This window comes from Oncorhynchus tshawytscha, linkage group LG04 (genome assembly GCF_018296145.1).
Source record: "Oncorhynchus tshawytscha isolate Ot180627B linkage group LG04, Otsh_v2.0, whole genome shotgun sequence".
Taxonomy (NCBI): Eukaryota; Metazoa; Chordata; class Actinopteri; order Salmoniformes; family Salmonidae; genus Oncorhynchus; species Oncorhynchus tshawytscha.
The window spans coordinates 9,690,171-9,711,144 of NC_056432.1; the positions used below are offsets into that span (position 1 = coordinate 9,690,171).

Consider the following 20,974-nt stretch of genomic DNA (forward strand, 5'->3'; position numbering starts at 1 on the left):
CTTGAAGAGGCCAAGCAAAATAAACGAGAATAATGGCCGCCAATGATATATTCACGATATATAAGTGAATTACATGCTATGAGGGAATGTCCTGCTCTCTTTTAGTGTGGGAAAGGGGGGAAACACAAGCACACAAATCCTGCTTTAAGCCGTACACGAAAGAAGGATGGACATTTCCTTTTTGATTCACTCACTGGGCCTCCTAACCTTAAAAGTTAAAAACAACATCGGGAAGAGACTGGAGAATAGATTGTTTTCTTTCTTGACCCCGACCACAAACAAACCTCCAGTTAGGCTACAATCAGAAAAAAAGGGTTCCAAAAGGGTTCTTCGGCTGTCCCCATAGGGGAACCCTTTTTGGTTCCAGGTAGGACCCTTTTGGGTTCCATGTAGAACCCTCTGTGGAAAGGGTTCTCCCTGGAACGAAAAAGGGTTCTCCCTGGAACCAAAAGGGTTCTACCTAGAACCAAAAAGGGTTCTTCAAAGGGTTCTACTATGGGGACAGTCGAAGAACCCTTTTAGGTTCTAGATAGCACCTTTTTTTTCTAAGAGTGTAGTGCTATATATCTGGCTCTGAAGTGAGGGCTGAACAGATGCAGAAAAGCCATAAAGCAGGTCTGTAATTTGAGAAGGGCTGCTTCATTAGCTTAGCAGGTGACGTATTGATGGAGGTAATCAGTGATTTTGATGTGGCTTTAAACAGAAACACATGTATCCCCCAGAGTCAACAAGAGTGGGAAAGAGGGAAAGATGGGAGGGAGAGAGACCAGGGAGAGAGGGAGGGGGTGGGTGAGAGAGAGAGAGAAAGAGAGATCAGGGTAGGCGTGGGGGGAGAGAGGGGGGGTGAGAGAGATTAAAGAGAGAGATTAGAGAGTGAGAGTGAGAGAAGAGACCAGGGCAGTGCCAGGAAGTGTGGGTGCTCTCGTTGGTGTATCCCCAACAAACCTTTCACTCACCATTACCTCTGCCCACTTAATGGGGCCAGAGTTTGTTCTACTTCTGTAATCCACAGTCTCTCCGCAGGGTCCTGCTGCTGGCTAGCAGACCACTCTGGGTCAAACGGGGACAATCGTCCCGGGCATTTCTAACACAACAACCCTATTTTTTTTCTATCAAGGCCCCCATACTGGACCATTTTTTTCACAAGCCTAAATAATTTTCCACAAGCCCAAATTATGTACAGAAACCCCAATTTAGGCCAACTGGGCCTGTCTAAATCCCTACAATCCGTTTCAGGGACCACAACAGGGATTCCGTTTCCAGTATATCACAGATTTCCATATTTATGGCAAGTAAAATTGGAGGAATCAATCTCGTCAACAAAATCAATCTGGTCAAGTATTTTTCCATTAAATGAGTATAACAGGCATGTTATGGAGATCAGACCTAGTACACATCGTTACTATCATGGTGAGTATATGTAGGGATTTAGTCAAACAGCAAAAAGATGTGAGTTGTCCTTGACAAATACAGAATGATACAGACAGATAGAGACAGACATATAGATAGAGACAGAGACAGACAGATAGAGACAGACATATAGATAGAGACAGAGACAGACAGATAGATAGAGACAGAGACAGCAAGATAGAGAGAGACACAGACAGACAGACAGACAGACAGACAGACAGACAGACAGACAGACAGACAGACAGACAGACAGACAGACAGACAGACAGACAGACAGACAGACAGACAGACAGACAGACAGACAGACAGACAGACAGACAGACAGACAGACAGACAGACACAGACAGACAGACAGACAGACAGACAGACAGACAGAGACAGACAGACAGACAGACAGACAGACAGACAGACAGACAGACAGACAGACAGACAGACAGACAGACAGACAGACAGACAGATAGAGATAGAGACAGACATATAGATAGAGACAGAGACAGACAGATAGATAGAGACAGAGACAGACAGATAGAGACAGACAGATAGAGACAGACAGACAAACAGACAGACAGACAGACAGACAGACAGACAGACAGACAGACAGACAGACAGACAGACAGACAGACAGACAGACAGACAGACAGACAGACAGACAGACAGACATATGGAGACATATAGAGACAGACAGAGACAGACAGAGACAGATAGAGACAGATAGAGACAGGATAGATGGACACAGACAAAAACAGTGGTTCTTCCTTTAAAAGTTGCGTCGTACCGCAGCCCAGCTTGCGGGCTGCCGCAGAATTCTATGGCATGTTATTTACGGTGTGAACCACCGCTACCATTAATGCTAGTGAGTGCTAGTTTGACCACCAGAGGGCGTCTTTGAGAAGCATTTGACTGTTTTTAATATTGGCTGTACTAGAGAATTTAAAACCTTTTTTGTAAGAACATAGTATATGGCACTGATTTCACAAAATTTCGCTTAATTAATTAGATTAATATTATGGTGCATCTATTCCAAGAAAAATGAAAAACAAACCCTCAGGGTTTCCGTTAGGAAAATATGGCGAAGAGCAAAATAATCCTAACATTCACACACACATTCAATTGTAGTCTAACCAATACCCAAACGGAGATTCAGTGAAAATAAAAATCTTGTTGATTTATCTAGACCAGTCACCATGCTTGTCTCAAATCCTATAATAACAATTGGGTGACATTGGGTGTTCCAGTAAGCAACAATTTGTTGCCTTCGTTAGACTACTTTATTCTTAAAAGAACTCCAGCACAGAGAAGAGAAAGAAGCCTTAAATAATTAAACAATAAAGCGATTGAATTCACAAATGCTTTTGACTGTTTTTAATATTGACCATCAACCAAAAACACAGCATCTATATGCAACAGGAATATTATAAAAGTGAAATAAGTATTTTTTCTGACTTTCATTTGGTCAAAAACACACAAATATCAAATGAAAACAGTCTGATCTCAACAAAAGCCAACCTAACTAAGAAACTCATTTCATTGGTTGCCATGGTGAATAATCCAATAATAATTGGTAGGACACATAAAAGGAAACATCAAAGGAATCTCTAAATGAAAATACTGGCAGACCAATAAAATGTCCTTGTACAGTAGTAGATTCATTCTTATGGCTGGGAGGCGCTATTTCCACGTTCAGATGAAAAAAGTGCCCAGAGTAAACTGCCTGCTACTCAGGCCCAGAAGCTAAGATATGCATATTATTAGTAGATTGAAAACACTAAAACTGTTTGAATGATGTCTGTGAGTTTAACAGAACTCATATGGCAGGCAAAAACCTGAGAAAAATCCAACTAGGAAGTGGGAAATCTGAGGTTTGTAGTTTTTCAAGTGATTGCCTATCCAATATGGAGTGAAAATTTGGTCCGATTGCACTTCCTAAGGCGTCCACTAGATGTCAACAGTCTTTGGAGCATTGTTTCAGACTTCTGCTGCGAAAGGGGAGCGAATAAGAGCTATTTGAACCAGGGGTCTGGTTGAAAGCCTTTAGTTTAGTCAAGCGCACGGCCGTGAGCACGGGCTCTGTTCCTTTTCATTTCTAAAGACAAAGGATTTGTCCGGTTGAAACATTATTGAAGATTTATGATAAAAACATCCTAAAGATTGATTCTATACATCGTTTGACATGTTTCTACAAACTGTAATATAACTTTTTTAACTTTTCGTCTGGACTTAGTGCTTGCGCCTTGTGCATTTGGATATCTGGACTAAACGAGCGAACAAAAAGGAGGTATTTGGACATAAATAATGGACTTTATCGAACAAAACAAACATTTATTGTGGAACTGGGATTCCTGGAAGTGCATTCCGATGAAGATCATCAAAGGTAAGTGAATATTTATAATGCTATTTCTGACTTTTTTTGACTCCACAACATGGTGGGTATCTGTATGGTGCCTGAGCGCTGTACTCAGATTATCACATGGTGTGCTTTTGCCGTAAAGCTTTTTTGAAATCTGACACAGCGGTTTTATTAAGGAGAAGTATATCTTTAATTCTATGCACAACACTTGTGTCTTTCATCAATGTTTATGATGAGTATTCCTGTAAATTAATGTGTCTCTCTGCAAAATCACCGGATGTTTTGGAGGCAAAACATTACTGAACATAACGCGCCAATGTAAACTGAGATTTTTGGATATAAATATGAACTTTATCGAAATAAACATACATGTATTGTGTAACATGAAGTCCTATGAGTGCCATCTGATGAAGATAATCAAAGGTTAGTGATTAATTTTATCTCTATTTCAGTTTTTTTGTGACTCCTTTCTTTGGCTGGAAAATGGCTGTTTTTAGTTAGAAATGTAAAACTTAGTCAAAACTATCTTTTTGTAAAGATTGAAGTCTATTGTCCTGCTAATAGCCCATCATGGAAACTTTGCTCCCATAACGTTTAGGCCTGAGGTAGGTTATAATAATCCATGCCTCCTGGGCATGTTTAAAAGACCAATGGTTATGGGTGGAGTTAGAATTTTGTATGTCAAAAGTATTAAAATAAACCAATGTCGGCCTTTAAATGCTTTATTATCCACATGTTTAAAGTGCGTGTGGGTGACACAGAGAAGGTATTTAGACAGGTATTTTCATCAAGGACACGTTGTTTGCAGAGTCCACAAACAGGAGGTGGAGTTCCAGAGCTCACAGGTGTGCCTGGCATGGATTGTGACTCCATGTCGTTCCTCACTCTCTTCAACGCGTCATTCTCCGCCTGACTCTCTGCCAATGATGTGACTCTCTGCCAATACCACCTGGCTCTGGACCAATGCATCAGCTGATTCATTTTACAATCACGGGTTTCAGTTAGAACAATATGGCGCTGTACAACGGAGTACTGAGGGACTGGTCGCGAGTACTGTAATCCTAAGCTACTAAGTGACTGCAAGTGAAGAGCAAAATAATTCTAACATTTCCAAATAAAAATCTGATTGATTTACCAAGACCCCATTCAGTAATAATAATAATCGTTGGTTAACAAATCAGCTTTCGGAACACATTAGGAGGCGGATTCATTTTATATCTTCAATATAATCATTAATTTAGAAGGTTAAACCTTTTAGGCCTGCAGTCAGTTATAATAAACGGAAAATTGCTTCTTAATTCATAAACTATGTGCCATGGAATCGGTATATATTTTTATGAATCACTATTTTCTTTAACCAATTTTGGTCTTTAATGCAGGGTCGACAGACAAGTTCCTTACTTTTTCCCCGTTTTTAGAGAGAGAGAAACCAAAAGCCCAATGTGTCTATTTTTCGATAATCATCACTCCACATGTCAAGTGAAATTCCCCCATTGTATTTACTCAAGTTCTCCCTTAACTCCAGGACCATCAACCGTTTTTTTGTTGTTGCCTGATGCAGGACTCTAGTGCATTACTTAATGGGTCACATTCAAATAATATGATGTGAGGCAGGCTGTTAAAACAAGTATTTAATAAAGTATTTGTACAATGAATGCTTTCTTCCATTTTCAGTGCTTAGTGAGAAGTGTTGACATTTTGAAATGTCCTATCAGCGAAGGAGAAGGCTGAAGGATGTTTCGGGGACGTTGTCAACCCCTACTCAGCTACAGAGTAGTGGGGCTTTTTCTGACAGCCCACCTGTAATAACCTCAGGAAAGGGAATGGTGTGGATGCTGGCCGGAATGTGATAGAAGGAAGGAGAGAGAGAGAGAGAGAGAGAGAGAGAGAGAGAGAGAGAGAGAGAGAGAGAGAACACTGTGGACACTTACTATGACTCTTCCTGACATCTCTGTCTAATCAACCAATCAACCAGCAGCAGCAGAACAACAACACATTTCCCTCACCTTAGCCCATTGACAGCACGGGACACCTAGATGAGTGGTGACTATGCAAAGTATTACAAAAGTTATAGGGGAATGGGTCAATTCTTTAAGTATTCAGAAAACTCTAATATCCCACAGGGAAAACTTCAGGCAGGTATCCCCTCTGAAAGTCCAATGTGTTGAGAGTGGAAGAGAAAGGGAGGGGAAAAGGTAGCAAACTTAACCGTTTGCTATGAAATTTCTTCTGACAAATACTGAGATTTGAGGAAATAGGAGCTGCAACTGGTATAGAGTAAGCTGTTGGCAGTGCCTTCATCTTCCATAACTCCTGGAAGCCTGCAAGAAGGAGAGATCCCACACTGCCACCAGGGACAGACCAGGACCAGAAATAAACCCAGGCATTTCTAACACACCGGCCCATTGTTTCCCCTTGAGGCCCACATTATTAGCCAAATAATTATAATTTTGTGCAACAATTTTTTTTTTTTGACAGGCCTACTAGCTTAAAGCAGGACCAGCCCATTTGGCATTTGCCCAAACTGCCCTATGGCCAGACCGCATTATCTTCCAAGAGAATTCTCTTAGATTATAGTCACAGACGTGTATACCCACCCCTCCAAGCAGATACACTGTCGGCCCTGAAAGAACTTCACTGGACTCTATGTAAACTGGAAACCATACATCCCGAGGCTGCATTTACTGTAGCCAGGAATTTTAACAAAGCTAAACTGAGAACAAGACTTCCTAATTCTATCAGCATATCGAATGCGCGACACGGGCTGCTAGCATTCTGGATTATTGGTACTCTAACTTCCGCGATGCATACAAAGCCCTCCCCCGCCCTGCCTCTGCAAATCTGACCATGACTCCATTTTGTTGCTCCCAGCCTATAGACAGAAACTAAAACAGGAAAATCCCATGCTCAGGTCTGTCCAACGCTGGTCTGACCAGTCGGATTCCACGCTTTAGGATTGCTTCGATCACGTGGGCTGGGATATGTTCCAGATAGCCTCAGACAACAACATTGATGTATATGCTGACTCGGTGAGCGAGTTTATTAGCAAGTGCATCAGAGATGTCGTACCCACTGTGACTATTAAATCATTTCCTAACCAGAAACTGTGGATTGATGGCAGCATTCTGGCAAAACTGAAAGTGTGAAGCACCCCTTGTAATCATCGCAATGTGAACTGGACACATGACCGAATACAAACAGTGCAGCTATTCCCTCCGCAAGGCAATCAAACAAGAAAAGCGTCAGTATAGACGTAAGTGGTAGGATCTACAGTCAATCACGGACGTCACAGGAAAGCTCTCCTCTGTCTGGGGAGTGTTTATCAGCAGCACTAGCTCCTTCTCTCTGCTGCCTCAGTCTCTCCAGGTTAGGAAAAGGAGACCCCCTCTCTCACTGCCACTGACAACAACTGGTGCAGCAAATTGTTTACGGCTGCAGAAAGCTGGTGGCCCATTACTACAATAATTTGCACCAAAGGCGCATTTCTTTCTCCTCCCCCTGCCCTTCTTTTCAAGCGTACCTTTATGAGTCGGTATCTCAGGCCTGCTAGGGATTTCTGGGTTCAAACCACTCTCACCAATTGCCAGCGTTTTTATTCCATTACGCGCTAGCATGTCTCCTGAGGTTTGAGCAGGAATTCCGGGCCCGGGTGGGTGGAATTAATTGGTCATGTTCCTACAACTGTGGATTAGAAACAGCAGCCCTCGTAAATTGTACAGAAGCACTGTTTTTTGGGGAGAGTGGGGGACTTTGCCTGCCTGGTGGACTAGCGCTTGCCAAAGCTCTCTCTCTCTCTCTTTCACTCTCTCACTCTCTCTCTCGCTCTCTGTCCAATCAAGGAAGTCATTTAAACATAGCAAGATATTTCTATTTGTTTCAATGTGAAACTGCTATACTCCTCAAATATCTTTCTTAGAGAGATGTCAAACCTTCTAGACTAGAAAAGTGTGGAGTACACATCTAACCTCCTAGACTAGAACAGGGTGGAGGATACATCTAAGCTTCTAGACTAGAACAGGGTGGAGTACTACTATACATCTAACCTTCTAGACTAGAACAGGGTGGAGGATACATCTAATCTTCTAGACTAGAACAGGGTGGAGTACTACTATACATCTAACCTTCTAGATTAGAACAGGGTGGAGTACTACTATACATCTAACCTTCTAGACTAGAACAGGGTGGAGTACTACTATACATCTAACCTTCTAGACTAGAACAGGGTGGAGTACTACTATACATCTAACCTTCTAGACTAGAACAGGGTGGAGTACTACTATACATCTAACCTTCTAGACTAGAACAGGGTGGGGTACTACTATACATCTAACCTTCTAGACTAGAACAGGGTGGAGGATACATCTGATCTTCTAGACTAGAACAGGGTGGAGTACTACTATACATCTAACCTTCTAGACTAGAACAGGGTGGAGTACTACTATACATCTAACCTTCTAGACTAGAACAGGGTGGGGTACTACTATACATCTAACCTTCTAGACTAGAACAGGGTGGAGGATACATCTAACCTTCTAGACTAGAACAGGGTGGGGTACTACTCTACATCTAACCTTCTAGACTAGAACAGGGTGGGGTACTACTATACATCTAACCTTCTAGACTAGAACAGGGTGGAGGATACATCTGATCTTCTAGACTAGAACAGGGTGGAGTACTACTATACATCTAACCTTCTAGACTAGAACAGGGTGGAGTACTACTATACATCTAACCTTCTAGACTAGAACAGGGTGGGGTACTACTATACATCTAACCTTCTAGACTAGAACAGGGTGGAGGATACATCTGATCTTCTAGACTAGAACAGGGTGGAGTACTACTATACATCTAACCTTCTAGACTAGAACAGGGTGGAGTACTACTATACATCTAACCTTCTAGACTAGAACAGGGTGGGGTACTACTCTACATCTAACCTTCTAGACTAGAACAGGGTGGGGTACTACTATACATCTAACCTTCTAGACTAGAACAGGGTGGAGGATACATCTAACCTTCTAGACTAGAACAGGGTGGGGTACTACTATACATCTAACCTTCTAGACTATACATCTTACCTTCTAGACTAGAACAGGGTGGGGTACTACTCTACATCTAACCATCTAGACTAGAACAGGGTGGGGTACTACTATACATCTAACCTTCTAGACTAGAACAGGGTGGAGGATACATCTAACCTTCTAGACTAGAACAGGGTGGGGTACTACTATACATCTAACCTTCTAGACTAGAACAGGGTGGAGGATACATCTAACCTTCTAGACTTGAACAGGGTGGAGTACTACTATACATCTAACCTTCTAGACTAGAACAGGGTGGGGTACTACTATACATCTAACCTTCTAGACTAGAACAGGGTGGAGGATACATCTAACCTTCTAGACTAGAACAGGGTGGGGTACTACTATACAGTACTGTACCTTGTTCAAGGTGTCTTTTCAAACACAACTTCCAAGTGAGGACAGTGTGTCTAGTGTGTGTGTGTGTGTGTGTGTGTGTGTGTGTGTGTGTGTGTGTGTGTGTGTGTGTGTGTGTGTGTGCGCGCGTGCGTGCGTGTGTGTGTGTGTGTGTGTGTGTGTGTGTGTGTGTGTGTGTGTGTGTGTGTGTGTGTGTGCGTTGGTGTGTGTCGGTGTGTGTGACTCCTGTGTCCTTTCTCTCTCCTAGTCCCTAGTGGGTTCTTAATCAACTGGTCTGTCAGCTAGGTGGTGGTTGATGTTGTACTTGTAGGCTCAAAGTCAGTCTATAGGTATTTCATCAAGGATAGCAACCTTTCAATGGCAAACGAAGACGGAGAAGGCTGGAGCCCACAGCTCAGCAGTACTCCGCTCAATAACAGAAACACTTGCTTGCACATTGCTTAGCAAATTCTTTTGGATGTACCACTGTCTAAGGGCCTACCAAAGAAAGGCAGCGAAAGCACACACAATATAACTTGTCTATCTCTGTGTTCATATTTTCAGTCATAAATCCTCTAGGGAATGAACAAACTGAATCAAACATGATGCCTCCTTGCAAAAGTTAATTACTAGAATTTAACCTAAAAAAAAAAAAAGACCACCAGCAAAACGCATCCCTTGGTTTGTTGAACTTTCACAATATGGGGCTAGAAACAATTCCCTTCCCTCTTTATCACGCTAAAGTGAAACGTTGGCTATGAGAGCAATTTCTATCCAGATCCAGACGAAATGAAAAAGTGCTTTAGGAGGGCTCAGGAGAAAGACACACACTATGCGATTTGCTTCGGGCATGTGGAGTGTTCATCACCGTCTATATTCTGGTGCAAGGGCTCATGGGGGATGGTGTTGATTTCCGTGTGCACTGTAACTCTAGAAGAGGGAGATGTTACAGCTACATTGCTGCTTTTGTTGTTATTGTTAAATGTTTACCCTCACAAGGCGGCAGGTAGCCTAGTGGTTAGAGCATTGAGCCAGTAACCAAAAGGTTGTTGGTTTGAATCCGTGAGCCGACAAGGTCAAATATCTGCTGATGTGCCCTTGAGCAAGCCACTTAACCCTAACTTGCACCCTGGGTTCTGGTACTACTATGGCTGACTCTGTAAAAGAAACAACTTTCTGGCGTATGTGACATTAAAACATCTCCATTTTTCGTCATGTCAAATATCAAATGATATCAGCTGACACTGTTTAATAACTCCTCTACCTTGGCCTGCTGTTGCGTAACAACTTGATCTATAAGTTCCTAATTTAGAACATTCTGTTGCCACAGAAACACCTCACAAAACTTTGTGCTGTTGAACAGCGCCATCTCTCCCCACATACTCTTACACCGCTCAGCAAAGCAATTATACTAAATGGGTGTTATATATGCCCAATCTTAAAAGGTGCAATATGCAAAGAAACGCTCTGCCATTTCCTGGTTTAAAAAATTATAATAGTTTGCCTAATTTCAATTGATGTGACAAAACAAGCATTAATTGTGCATAGAATCATTGTACCTTCTAAACCACTGTGAAATGTATTTTTCATAAGCAAAAATATTGTATTTTCAGCTGTTTGAAGCTGGTGTACAAAACCGAAAGTAAAAAACACTTTTTATTTATCCAGGCAAGTCAGTTAAGAACAAATTCTTATTTTCAATGACGGCCTGGGAACAGTGGGTTAACTGCCTGTACAGGGGCAGAATGACAGATTTGTACCTTGTCAGGTCAGGGATTTAAACTTGCAACCTTTTGGTTACTAGTCCAACACTCTTACCACTAGGCTACCCTACCCTAGGCTAGCACGTGTGTGTGCAGAGTTGCAATAGAACGACACCATTCTTTAATACATCTAATATGAAATGTGATAACAATAGTATCCTTAATTAGCATTGAAAAAGTGAATCTTCTCTCATTTTTATTTTATTTTATTTAACCTTTTTTTTAAACTAGGTTATTTAAAAATAATAATCTCTCTCCACAATTTCTGAATCACACTTGTAACATCTGAAGGGTATGAAACAATTTAATTCACTTTCCACGAACCCATACTGCCAGTGCTAGCCCATAGCAAAATGTTTAGCTAGCTAATGTTAGCATATCCGCTAACTAGCACAACATAGCTAGCTAGCTAATGACATGGCACTAACTTGGCGGGGGGGAGGGGCAGGTAGCCAAAACACGCACATACACTGGCAAAGACTTTCAGCTGGTAGACAGACAGACACTGGAAGACATTTCTGAGTGACAGAGCAAGGGCTTGAATAGGCCAATTTATTGTGGTACTTGAAAAAAATGCCTGGAACGTAAAATAACGATATTAATCAGTTCCCATTCTTTTAAAATAATGGTTCTGTTTTTGAACTAGTATAGATCACTTCCGTTCCAGGTTCTGTTTTTCTTTTCCTCAAAAAATTGACTTAATTTTCCGGTTTTCAGAAACGAGTTCCAACCCCTTTGCTGAAGTACTGAAATTCTAACAAAGGAACCTTGTTTATTAATGTTGTCTGAACAATTTGAGAACAAGACTTTAAGTAGAATCATAAGTAAACACGTAGGAAACTTTATACTGAGGTACTGAAATTCTCACAGAATAACGTTGTTTCTTAACGTTCTATGAACTATTTGAGAACATTCCCAATGTCACACCAGTTAGAGAACGTTCCTAGAACATTACCCAAAGTGAAATGAAATGTAATCATGTTTGAACTTTTAGGGAAATGTTCTGTTAATAAGGTAATAAAAGTTATTTGTAAAGTTCCTTCAAGGTGCCGAGAATGTCCCAAAGCCAAGCAACTATCCTTCACCATTCCCAGAACGTTGTGGGAAAGTTGTAGGCAAAATAACCATAGGACAACCTCACTCTCACCAAGCGCTAAGAAACATATGGTTCTCAGAATGTTATGTGTTAGCTGGGTATAAAGAATATCGTGCCATATGGAACACGGCCCTACCGCGGTTTCTCCTTCCTTGTTTTCCCAATGTATTTCTCACTGTCTGAGTCACCCAAGGCTTGTGCCATGTTTAGTCATGTTGTTTGACATTCATGTGTTTTTACACCACTTTTCCATTCCCGAGAACTGAAGGTAAACAACGCTAGAATCATAGTCGATGTCATTAGAGAACAAACACTTCTTCTCACTTCTCTCTGTTCCCACTGGACTTTATAGACATTTCTCAACACTTATCTTGGAGCAGCTAGGTAGCTAGGCAGCTGGAGAACGGTTCAGTGGCTCGGATGGAGACGCTGGTGTTTCTGTGAGTCGGTGGATGTCTGCTACTGTAACTCACTGAGAAAGCCAGTCACGCCCAAAGAACTCCACCAAGCACTAAACATATGGGGAGACAGGCACAAACACAGACGCAGACGCACTGCCCACAGGACTGGCTGGCTTCCTTAGGGCCTTGCTTCCTGATTGCTATGCACGCACACGCATCAGCAGTGGTGACAGAACAAATTGCTGGCCTCTGAAATGTCTGGTCTAAGAGAGCTCAGTTTGTCCCGGTGCTTACGGCCTGCCACAGAGCTGATCTATTGAAGGAGAAAGGCTTGATGTGATGGTGAGCTAAATCATCGGCAAGAGAGTTTGTGACCCTGTGTGTGTGTGTGTGTGTGTGTGTGTGTGCGTACATTGCGTCCTCTGCTTTATCACAGATCGAAAAAGGTTCCCAGCATCTGCCGATAAGTCACTGTTTAAGTGCCCTGCTACGGTAAGAACAACAAATCACAGACACAATTAATATCCTCAATTATGTGTATGGACTATACATACCACCCCGGAGCTTTTATGGCTAAAACATTGATCACCATTTTCCAACAACAAAGTGCACATTTATTTATCGCCCTAAAGTGTTACTTTACCAAATGATTAAACAGCCTGTTGGCGCTTGGAAAAAGAGGGGGAGGGGGGGTTAAATGGGTCTCACTTTATTTCCATTGCATGGAAGGGAATGCATTTGCTCAGCAAGGTTGCCTGCCAGAAAGCATTTTAATCTGAAGTGGAGATTCTTATAGGACAGGAGAAAGGATTTAGTTTGATTTGAAGTACAGGTAATCGCCTGGGGTGGATGGATATCACTCCTGATCATGTGCAACACAGTTGTTGCTGGTGATAGAGACAGAAACAGCGACTTGGGGCGACTGCTAGAGCCACGGTCACGTTCCAGGCTGACGACATTGTGGATGTTACGGCCAACCGTAAAATAACCCTGAGCGACGACTGCTCTCAGGGAGCGCTCACAAAGTTTGCTTGCACATGCAGTGGGACAAATTAACCAAGGTGAAAGCCACGCTAAGCCCTCGTCATTTTTAACATGATCATATAGGAAGAACGTGTGGTCCAGTCAACAGTAGAGGGACAGTCAGTCTGTCCTCCAACACGACTGAATGAAAGAGGTCCTCTGTGGGAAATCTAGGATATCTGAATGGAATAAAACAGGCACTTTACAGTTGCTGCTTAAAATCATACCTGAAGTCCTTTCTTCGAATCTTCAAATTTACAACCAACTCCAACTTCCAAAAAATGACATTATTATGTGTATTTCATTCACAGTTCTCTCTGTCGGATTTAAAGAATTTCAGTGTCGACTCAGAGTCAAGCATTCCTACTGTGGACCTGCAACCCAGTGAGTAGAGTTGGTAGTCAAAGTCAACGGGCATAGCATTTATCCAGACCGAGTGAGTTGTGACATCCCTGTGAGCTCCCAGTGCGGAAGCCTTATGGAGGATATGAGACAGGACTGTTACTGCCATCAGAGCCCCCTCTCTCCACTTTTTCCCTGATCTCGCTCTCATTCCCTGATCTCTCCTTCTCTCTCTCTCCCTCCCTCTTTCTCCCTAAACTCTCCTTCTCTCTCTCTCCTTCCCTCTTTCTCCCTGAACTCTCCTTCTCTCTCCCTCCCTCTTTTTCCCTGATATCCCCTTCTCACTCTCTCTCTCCCTCTATCTCCCTGATCTCTCCTTCTTTCTCTCTGATCTCTCTCTTTCCTTTGGAAAGGGCCACACACTGTCTGGCTAAGTAAATAACTGCCCCAGTCCCATCAACAGTTTCACCTCGGTCCGGTCCCCAGCCAAAATCAGCACATTACCTGCCTTTCATGGGGCTCGCAGGACTAGTCATGTGATGCCGACGGAGGAGAGCGGCGTAGAGAATTTACGAGACCGTCAGGAATCTCCCCCAGACATCCTGCTTTCCAGACTACTGAATGAAACTTGAATAAATGCTGTGTTATATTAGACCTTAAACTATCCGATCTGTTTGACTATCCTGTGTACTTTTATGGCCTCAGAGTGACCCATCCGTCACAATGACCACGGTCTCTCCTGTTGACCTCCAGACAACCCCACTAAGCCCAGGGAGAGGGCAGTATTTTTCAGCTATAGAACAAGACAAACACGTTCTACAGGAAGCACTGGGACCACATTCATACACACAGGAATATTGTTCCTATAATTTGTTGTAATGTTGTAATATTGTTGTATTATAAATGTGTGTGACAATCCTTGTCTGTCAGTGTATCAGTGTTGTTTTACTTGTCATGTTTTATGTTTTTGTGGACCTCAAGAAGAGTAGCTGATTCTTCTGCAAAAGCTAATGGGGATACAAATAAACAAATAAATAAATCAACGTGTCTCTCTCTTCTGTTAGCGGCATAATTTTGACCGGTTGAAGGTGAACCCCTTTCCAACTCTCTTTCTTCTTCCTTCAAGTGCTGGTCCTTCACTCTCAATGTACATTCCAAATGTCAACCTATTCCTTATATAGTGTACTTCTTTTGACCAGGGCCCTCAAGGGACTGTACAATCAGTATTATTACTGGCCAATCAGAGATGGGACTGTACAATCAGTATTATTACTGGCCAATCAGAGAGTGGACTGTACAATCAGTATTATTACTGGCCAATCAGAGATGGGACTGTACAATCAGTATTATTACTGGCCAATCAGAGAGGGGACTGTACAATCAGTGTTATTACTGGCCAATCAGAGATTACTGGCCAATGGGACTGTACAATCAGTATTATTACTGGCCAATCAGAGAGGGGACTGTACAATCAGTGTTATTACTGGCCAATCAGAGAGTGGACTGTACAATCAGTATTATTACTGGCCAATCAGAGAGGGGACTGTACAATTACTGGCCAATCAGAGAGGGGACTGTACAATCAGTGTTATTACTGGCCAATCAGAGATGGGACTGTACGATCAGTATTATTACTGGCCAATCAGAGATGGGACTGTACGATCAGTATTATTACTGGCCAATCAGAGAGGCGACTGTACAATCAGTGTTATTACTGGCCAATCAGAGAGGGGACTGTACAATCAGTATTATTACTGGCCAATCAGAGAGGGGACTGTACAATCAGTGTTATTACTGGCCAATCAAAGAGGGGACTGTATGATCAGTACATCAGATTCCGATTCAGAGATTCAGAGACTGGCCTGGTGATTGAAACTTCGTCTTCGTCTTCTACAAGCCATTCCCCCTTATAAACTATGTCCTTCAGTGAAACCTCTCAGCGTGTGATAGGGCACTACTGAGACTCAGCAGGGGGGAATGTGCTGACGTGTGTGTGTGTGTGTGTGTGTGCGACTCACATGCGATGCGTACGTGGGCTTTACGACTCTTGGTGGTTCCTGCAGAGCTCCAGGCTACACACTGACACCAGAAGTCCTCTGGCCCAAACAGTTCGTCTACCTGCTGCCGAAAGATCTCGATGCTGGCCTCACGCACCACCAGTCCTGCACAGGGGAGGGAGATAATGGCGTCAACACCCACAGTACACTCTCTGAGAGGGATATTCAGTGAACATACACTAAATCTGTTTGGATACTCTGACCATACAGCACTTAGATACACATCATTGAGAATACGTGGCCAATATATTACATTACACATTGAGATTACATGGCCAATATATTACATTACACATTGAGAATACATGACCATTATATTGCATTACACATTGAGATTACATGACCATTATATTACATTACACATTGAGATTACATGGGCATTATATTACATTACACATTGAGATTACATGGGCATTATATTACATTACACATTGAGAATACATGACCATTTCATTACATTACACATTGATATTACATGGGCAGTGCATTGATAGTATTGTTGGAATGGCACTGCAAATATGCAGTAAAATCATTACGAGACTTTGGGACCGATTTGGTTACACATGTCAAGCCTGATTTTAACTTCAACAGCGGTAAGAGCCAATGTCCATAGTTAGACCATGTGGACCACCCAAACCTGTAAATACAGTACAGTGTTAAACTCAAAGAATGTTCTTTCTCTTTCCTTGCTACCACTCTTCTTCCTCATTCCCATGTATCTTCTGAAACCACTGCACTGAATTACCAGGGCTTTAAGTAGCAGATGCAGGGGGGCGAAGGAGGGAGCAGGGAGGGAGGGAGGGAGGTGGAGGAAGGTGGAGGAAGGGAGAGAGAGAGAGGTGGAGGGAGGAAGAGAGAGGGAGGTAGAGGGAGGGAGGGGTGGAGGGAGGGAGGGAAAGAGAGGGAGGTAGAGGGAGGAAGAGAGAGGGGAGGGAGGTGGAGGGAGGGAGGGGGTGGAGGGAAAGAGAGGGAGATGGAGGGAGGGAGAGGGAGGGAGTGAGGGAGGGAGTGAGGGAGGGAGTGAGGGAGGGAGGGAGGGAGGGAGGGAGGGAGGGAGGGAGGGAGGGAGGGGGGAGGGAGGGAGGGAGGGAGGGAGGGGGAGGGAGGGAGGGAGGGAGGGAGAGGGAGGAAGAGAGGGAGGGAGGTGGAGGGATGGGTGGAGGGTGGAAGAGAGAGGGAGGTGGAGGGATGGGTGGAGGGTGGAAGAGAGAGGGAGGTGGAAGGAGGAAGAGGGAAGTGGAGGGAGGAAGAGAGAGGGAGGTGGAGGGAGGAAGAGAGAGGGAGGTGGAGGGATGGGTGGAGGGTGGAAGAGAGAGGGAGGTGGAAGGAGGAAGAGGGAAGTGGAGGGAGGAAGAGAGAGGGAGGTGGAGGGAGGGAGGGAATTGGAGGGAGGAAGAGAGAGGTGGAGGGAGGGAGAGGGAAGTGGAGGGAGGAAGAGAGAGGGAGGTGGAGGGAGGGATAGGGATGTGGAGGGAGGAAGAGAGAAGGGAGGTGGAGGGAGGGATAGGGATGTGGAGGGAGGAGGAGAGAGGGAGGTGGAGGGAGGGATAGGGATGTGGAGGGAGGAGGAAGGGAGAGGGAGGGAGTGGAGGAAGGAGGGAGGGAGGGAGGGAGGGAGGGGGAGGGAGGGAGGGAGGGAGGGGGAGGGAGGAGGGAGGGAGGGAGGGAGGGAGGGAGGGAGGGAGGGAGGGAGGGAGGGAGGGAGGGAGGGAGAGGGAAGTGGAGGGAGGAAGAGAGAGGGAGGTAGAGGGAGGGAGAGAGAGGGAGGTGGTGGGAGGAAGAGAGAGGGAGGTGGAGGGAGGGATAGGGATGTGGAGGGAGGGAGTGAGAGGAAATCACTTGGCTGTTTATTTCAGGTTCAGGAGATTTACACAGACTCTTTATAACAATCGGGCAGGCTCCTCGGTAGGGAGTCGGAGCTCCAGCTTAGTGCTCATGCAAAATTCAAACTACAGCCGTCAAGGTGGAAGAGCCAGGAGGAAGACTGCTGTAACACAGAGATCCTACTGTAGAGTAACAGTGCTGTAAAACAGAGATCCTACTGTAGAGAAACAGTGCTGTAACACAGATATCCTACTGTAGAGAAACAGTGCGGTAACACAGATATCCTACTGTAGAGAAACAGTGCTGTAACACAGAGATCCTACTGTAGAAAAACAGTACACAGATATCCTACTGTAGAGAAACAGTGTTGTAACACAGAGATCCTACTGTAGAGAAACAGTGCTGTAACACAGAGATCCTACTATAGAGAAACAGTGCTGTAACACAGAGATCCTACTGGAGAGAAAGAGTGCTGTAACACAGAGATCCTACTATAGAGAAACAGTGCTGTAACACAGAGATCCTACTGGAGAGAAAGAGTGCTGTAACACAGAGATCCTACTGGAGAGAAAGAGTGCTGTAACACAGAGATCCTACTGTAGAGTAACAGTGCTGTAACACAGAGATCCTACTGTAGAGAAACAGTGCTGTAACACTGTGTGTGTGTGTGTGTGTGTGTGTGTGTGTGTGTGTGTGTGTGTGTGTGTGTGTGTGTGTGTGTGTGTGTGTGTGTGTGTGTGTGTGTGTGTGTGCGCTTGTGCGTGCGTGCATGCGTGACTGTGTGTGTGTGTGTGTGTGTGTGTGTGTGTGTGTGTGTGTGTGTGTGTGTGTGTGTGTGTGTGTGTGTGTGTGTGTGTGTGTGTGTGTGTGTGTGTGTGTGTGTGTGTGTGTGTGTGTGTGTGAAATAAAGTAACAAGGAGAGAGAGCAGAAGAGAAAGAAAATATTGGGAGAGAGAGACAGGGCAGGAAGAGAGGAAAATAATAGAGATAAATAATGTCCTACAGAGAGAGACAGTAGACAGACAGAACAAGAGGAGCAGAGAGAGACAGTAGACAGACAGAACAAGGAGAACAGAGAAAGAGACAGTAGACAGACAGAACAAGAGGAGCAGAGAGACAGTAGACAGACAGAACAAGAGGAACAGAGAGAGACAGTAGACAGACAGAACAAGAGACAGTAGACAGACAGAACAAGAGACAGTAGACAGACAGAACAAGAGGAACAAAGAGAGACAGTAGACAGACAGAACAAGAGGAACAAAGAGAGACAGTAGACAGACAGAACAAGAGGACTTAGAGAGAGACAGTAGACAGACAGAACAAGAGACAGTAGACAGACAGAACAAGAGACAGTAGACAGACAGAACAAGAGACAGTAGACAGACAGAACAAGAGACAGAACAAGAGGAACAGAGAGAGACAGACAGACAGAACAGTAAGACAGGAGGACAGAGAGACAGTAGACAGACAGAACAAGAGGAACAGAGAGAGACAGTAGACAGACAGAACAAGAGAACAAAGGAGACAAAGAGAGACAGTAGACAGACAGAACAAGAGGAGACAGAGAGACAGTAGACAGACAGAACAGAACAAGAGACAGTAGACAGACAGAACAGAACAAGAGACAGTAGACAGACAGAACAAGAGACAGACAGAACAAGGGAACAGAGAGACAGACAGACAGAACAAGAGACAGTAGACAGACAGAACAAGAGACAGTAGACAGACAGAACAAGAGGAGCAGAGAGACAGTAGACAGACAGAACAAGAGACAGTAGACAGACAGAACAAGAGACAGTAGACAGACAGAACAAGAGACAGTAGACAGACAGAACAAGAGGAACAGAGAGAGACAGTAGACAGACAGAACAAGAGACAGTAGACAGACAGAACAAGAGACAGTAGACAGACAGAACAAGAGACAGTAGACAGACAGAACAAGAGGAGCAGAGAGACAGTAGACTTACAGAACAAGAGACAGTAGACAGACAGAACAAGAGGAGCAGAGAGACAGTAGACAGACAGAACAAGGGGAACAGAGAGAGACAGTAGACAGACAGAACAAGAGACAGTAGACAGACAGAACAAGAGACAGTAGACAGACAGAACAAGAGACAGTAGACAGACAGAACAAGAGGAGCAGAGAGACAGTAGACTTACAGAACAAGGGGAACAGAGAGAGACAGTAGACAGACAGAACAAGAGGAGCAGAGAGAGACAGTAGACAGACAGAACAAGGGGAACAGAGAGAGACAGTAGACAGACAGAACAAGAGGAGCAGAGAGAGACAGTAGACAGACAGAACAAGGGGAACAGAGAGACAGTAGACAGACAGAACAAGGGGAACAGAGAGAGACAGTAGACAGACAGAACAAGGGGAACAGAGAGACAGTAGACAGACAGAACAAGGGGAACAGAGAGACAGTAGACAGACAGAACAAGGGGAACAGAGAGACAGTAGACAGACAGAACAAGGGGAACAGAGAGACAGTAGACAGACAGAACAAGAGGAGCAGAGAGAGACAGTAGACAGACAGAACAAGAGGAACAAAGAGAGACAGAACAAGAGGAACAGAGAGAGACAGTAGACAGACAGAACAAGGGGAACAGAGAGAGACAGAACAAGGGGAACAGAGAGAGACAGAACAAGACAGAACAAGAGAGAGACAGAACAAGAGAGCAGAGACAGACAGAACAAGAGGAGCAGAGAGACAGACAGAACAAGAGGAGCAGAGAGACAGACAGAACAAGAGGAGACAGACAGAACAAGAGACAGAACAAGAGGAACAAACAAGTAGACAGAGACAGAGACAGAGACAGAACAAGAGGAACAGACAGAGACAGAACAAGAGAGACAGACAGACAGAACAAGAGGAGTAGACAGACAGAGACAGACAGAACAAGAGGAGCAGAGAGAGACAGTAGACAGACAGAACAAGAGGAGCAGAGAGAGACAGTAGACAGACAGAACAAGAGGAGACAGAGAGAGACAGTAGACAGACAGAACAAGGGGAACAGAGACAGACAGAACAAGAGAGACAGAGAGAGACAGAACAAGAGGAACAGAGAGAGACAGAACAAGAGGAACAGAGAGAGACAGAACAAGAGACAGTAGACAGAACAAGAGGAACAGAGAGACAGACAGACAGAAAGAACAAGAGAGACAGAACAGAGAGAGACAGAACAAGGGGAACAGAGAGAGACAGAACAAGAGGAACAGAGAGAGACAGAACAAGGGGAACAGAGAGAGACAGTAGACAGACAGAACAAGAGGACAGAGAGAGACAGAACAAG

At 44.0% G+C, this 20,974-nt stretch overlaps 1 protein-coding gene across 2 annotated transcripts in view; it reads right to left on the reverse strand.

Moving 5' to 3' along the window:
- LOC112248197 (netrin receptor UNC5C) overlaps nucleotides 1–20,974 on the reverse strand; it is a 346,978-nt gene that overhangs the window by 114,723 nt on the left and 211,281 nt on the right. For both annotated transcript variants that reach the window (XM_042320299.1, XM_042320300.1), the window contains exon 3: nucleotides 15,818–15,961. In XM_042320299.1, the coding sequence (XP_042176233.1) occupies nucleotides 15,818–15,961 (144 nt within the window). The remainder of the gene's footprint in view (nucleotides 1–15,817; nucleotides 15,962–20,974) is intronic.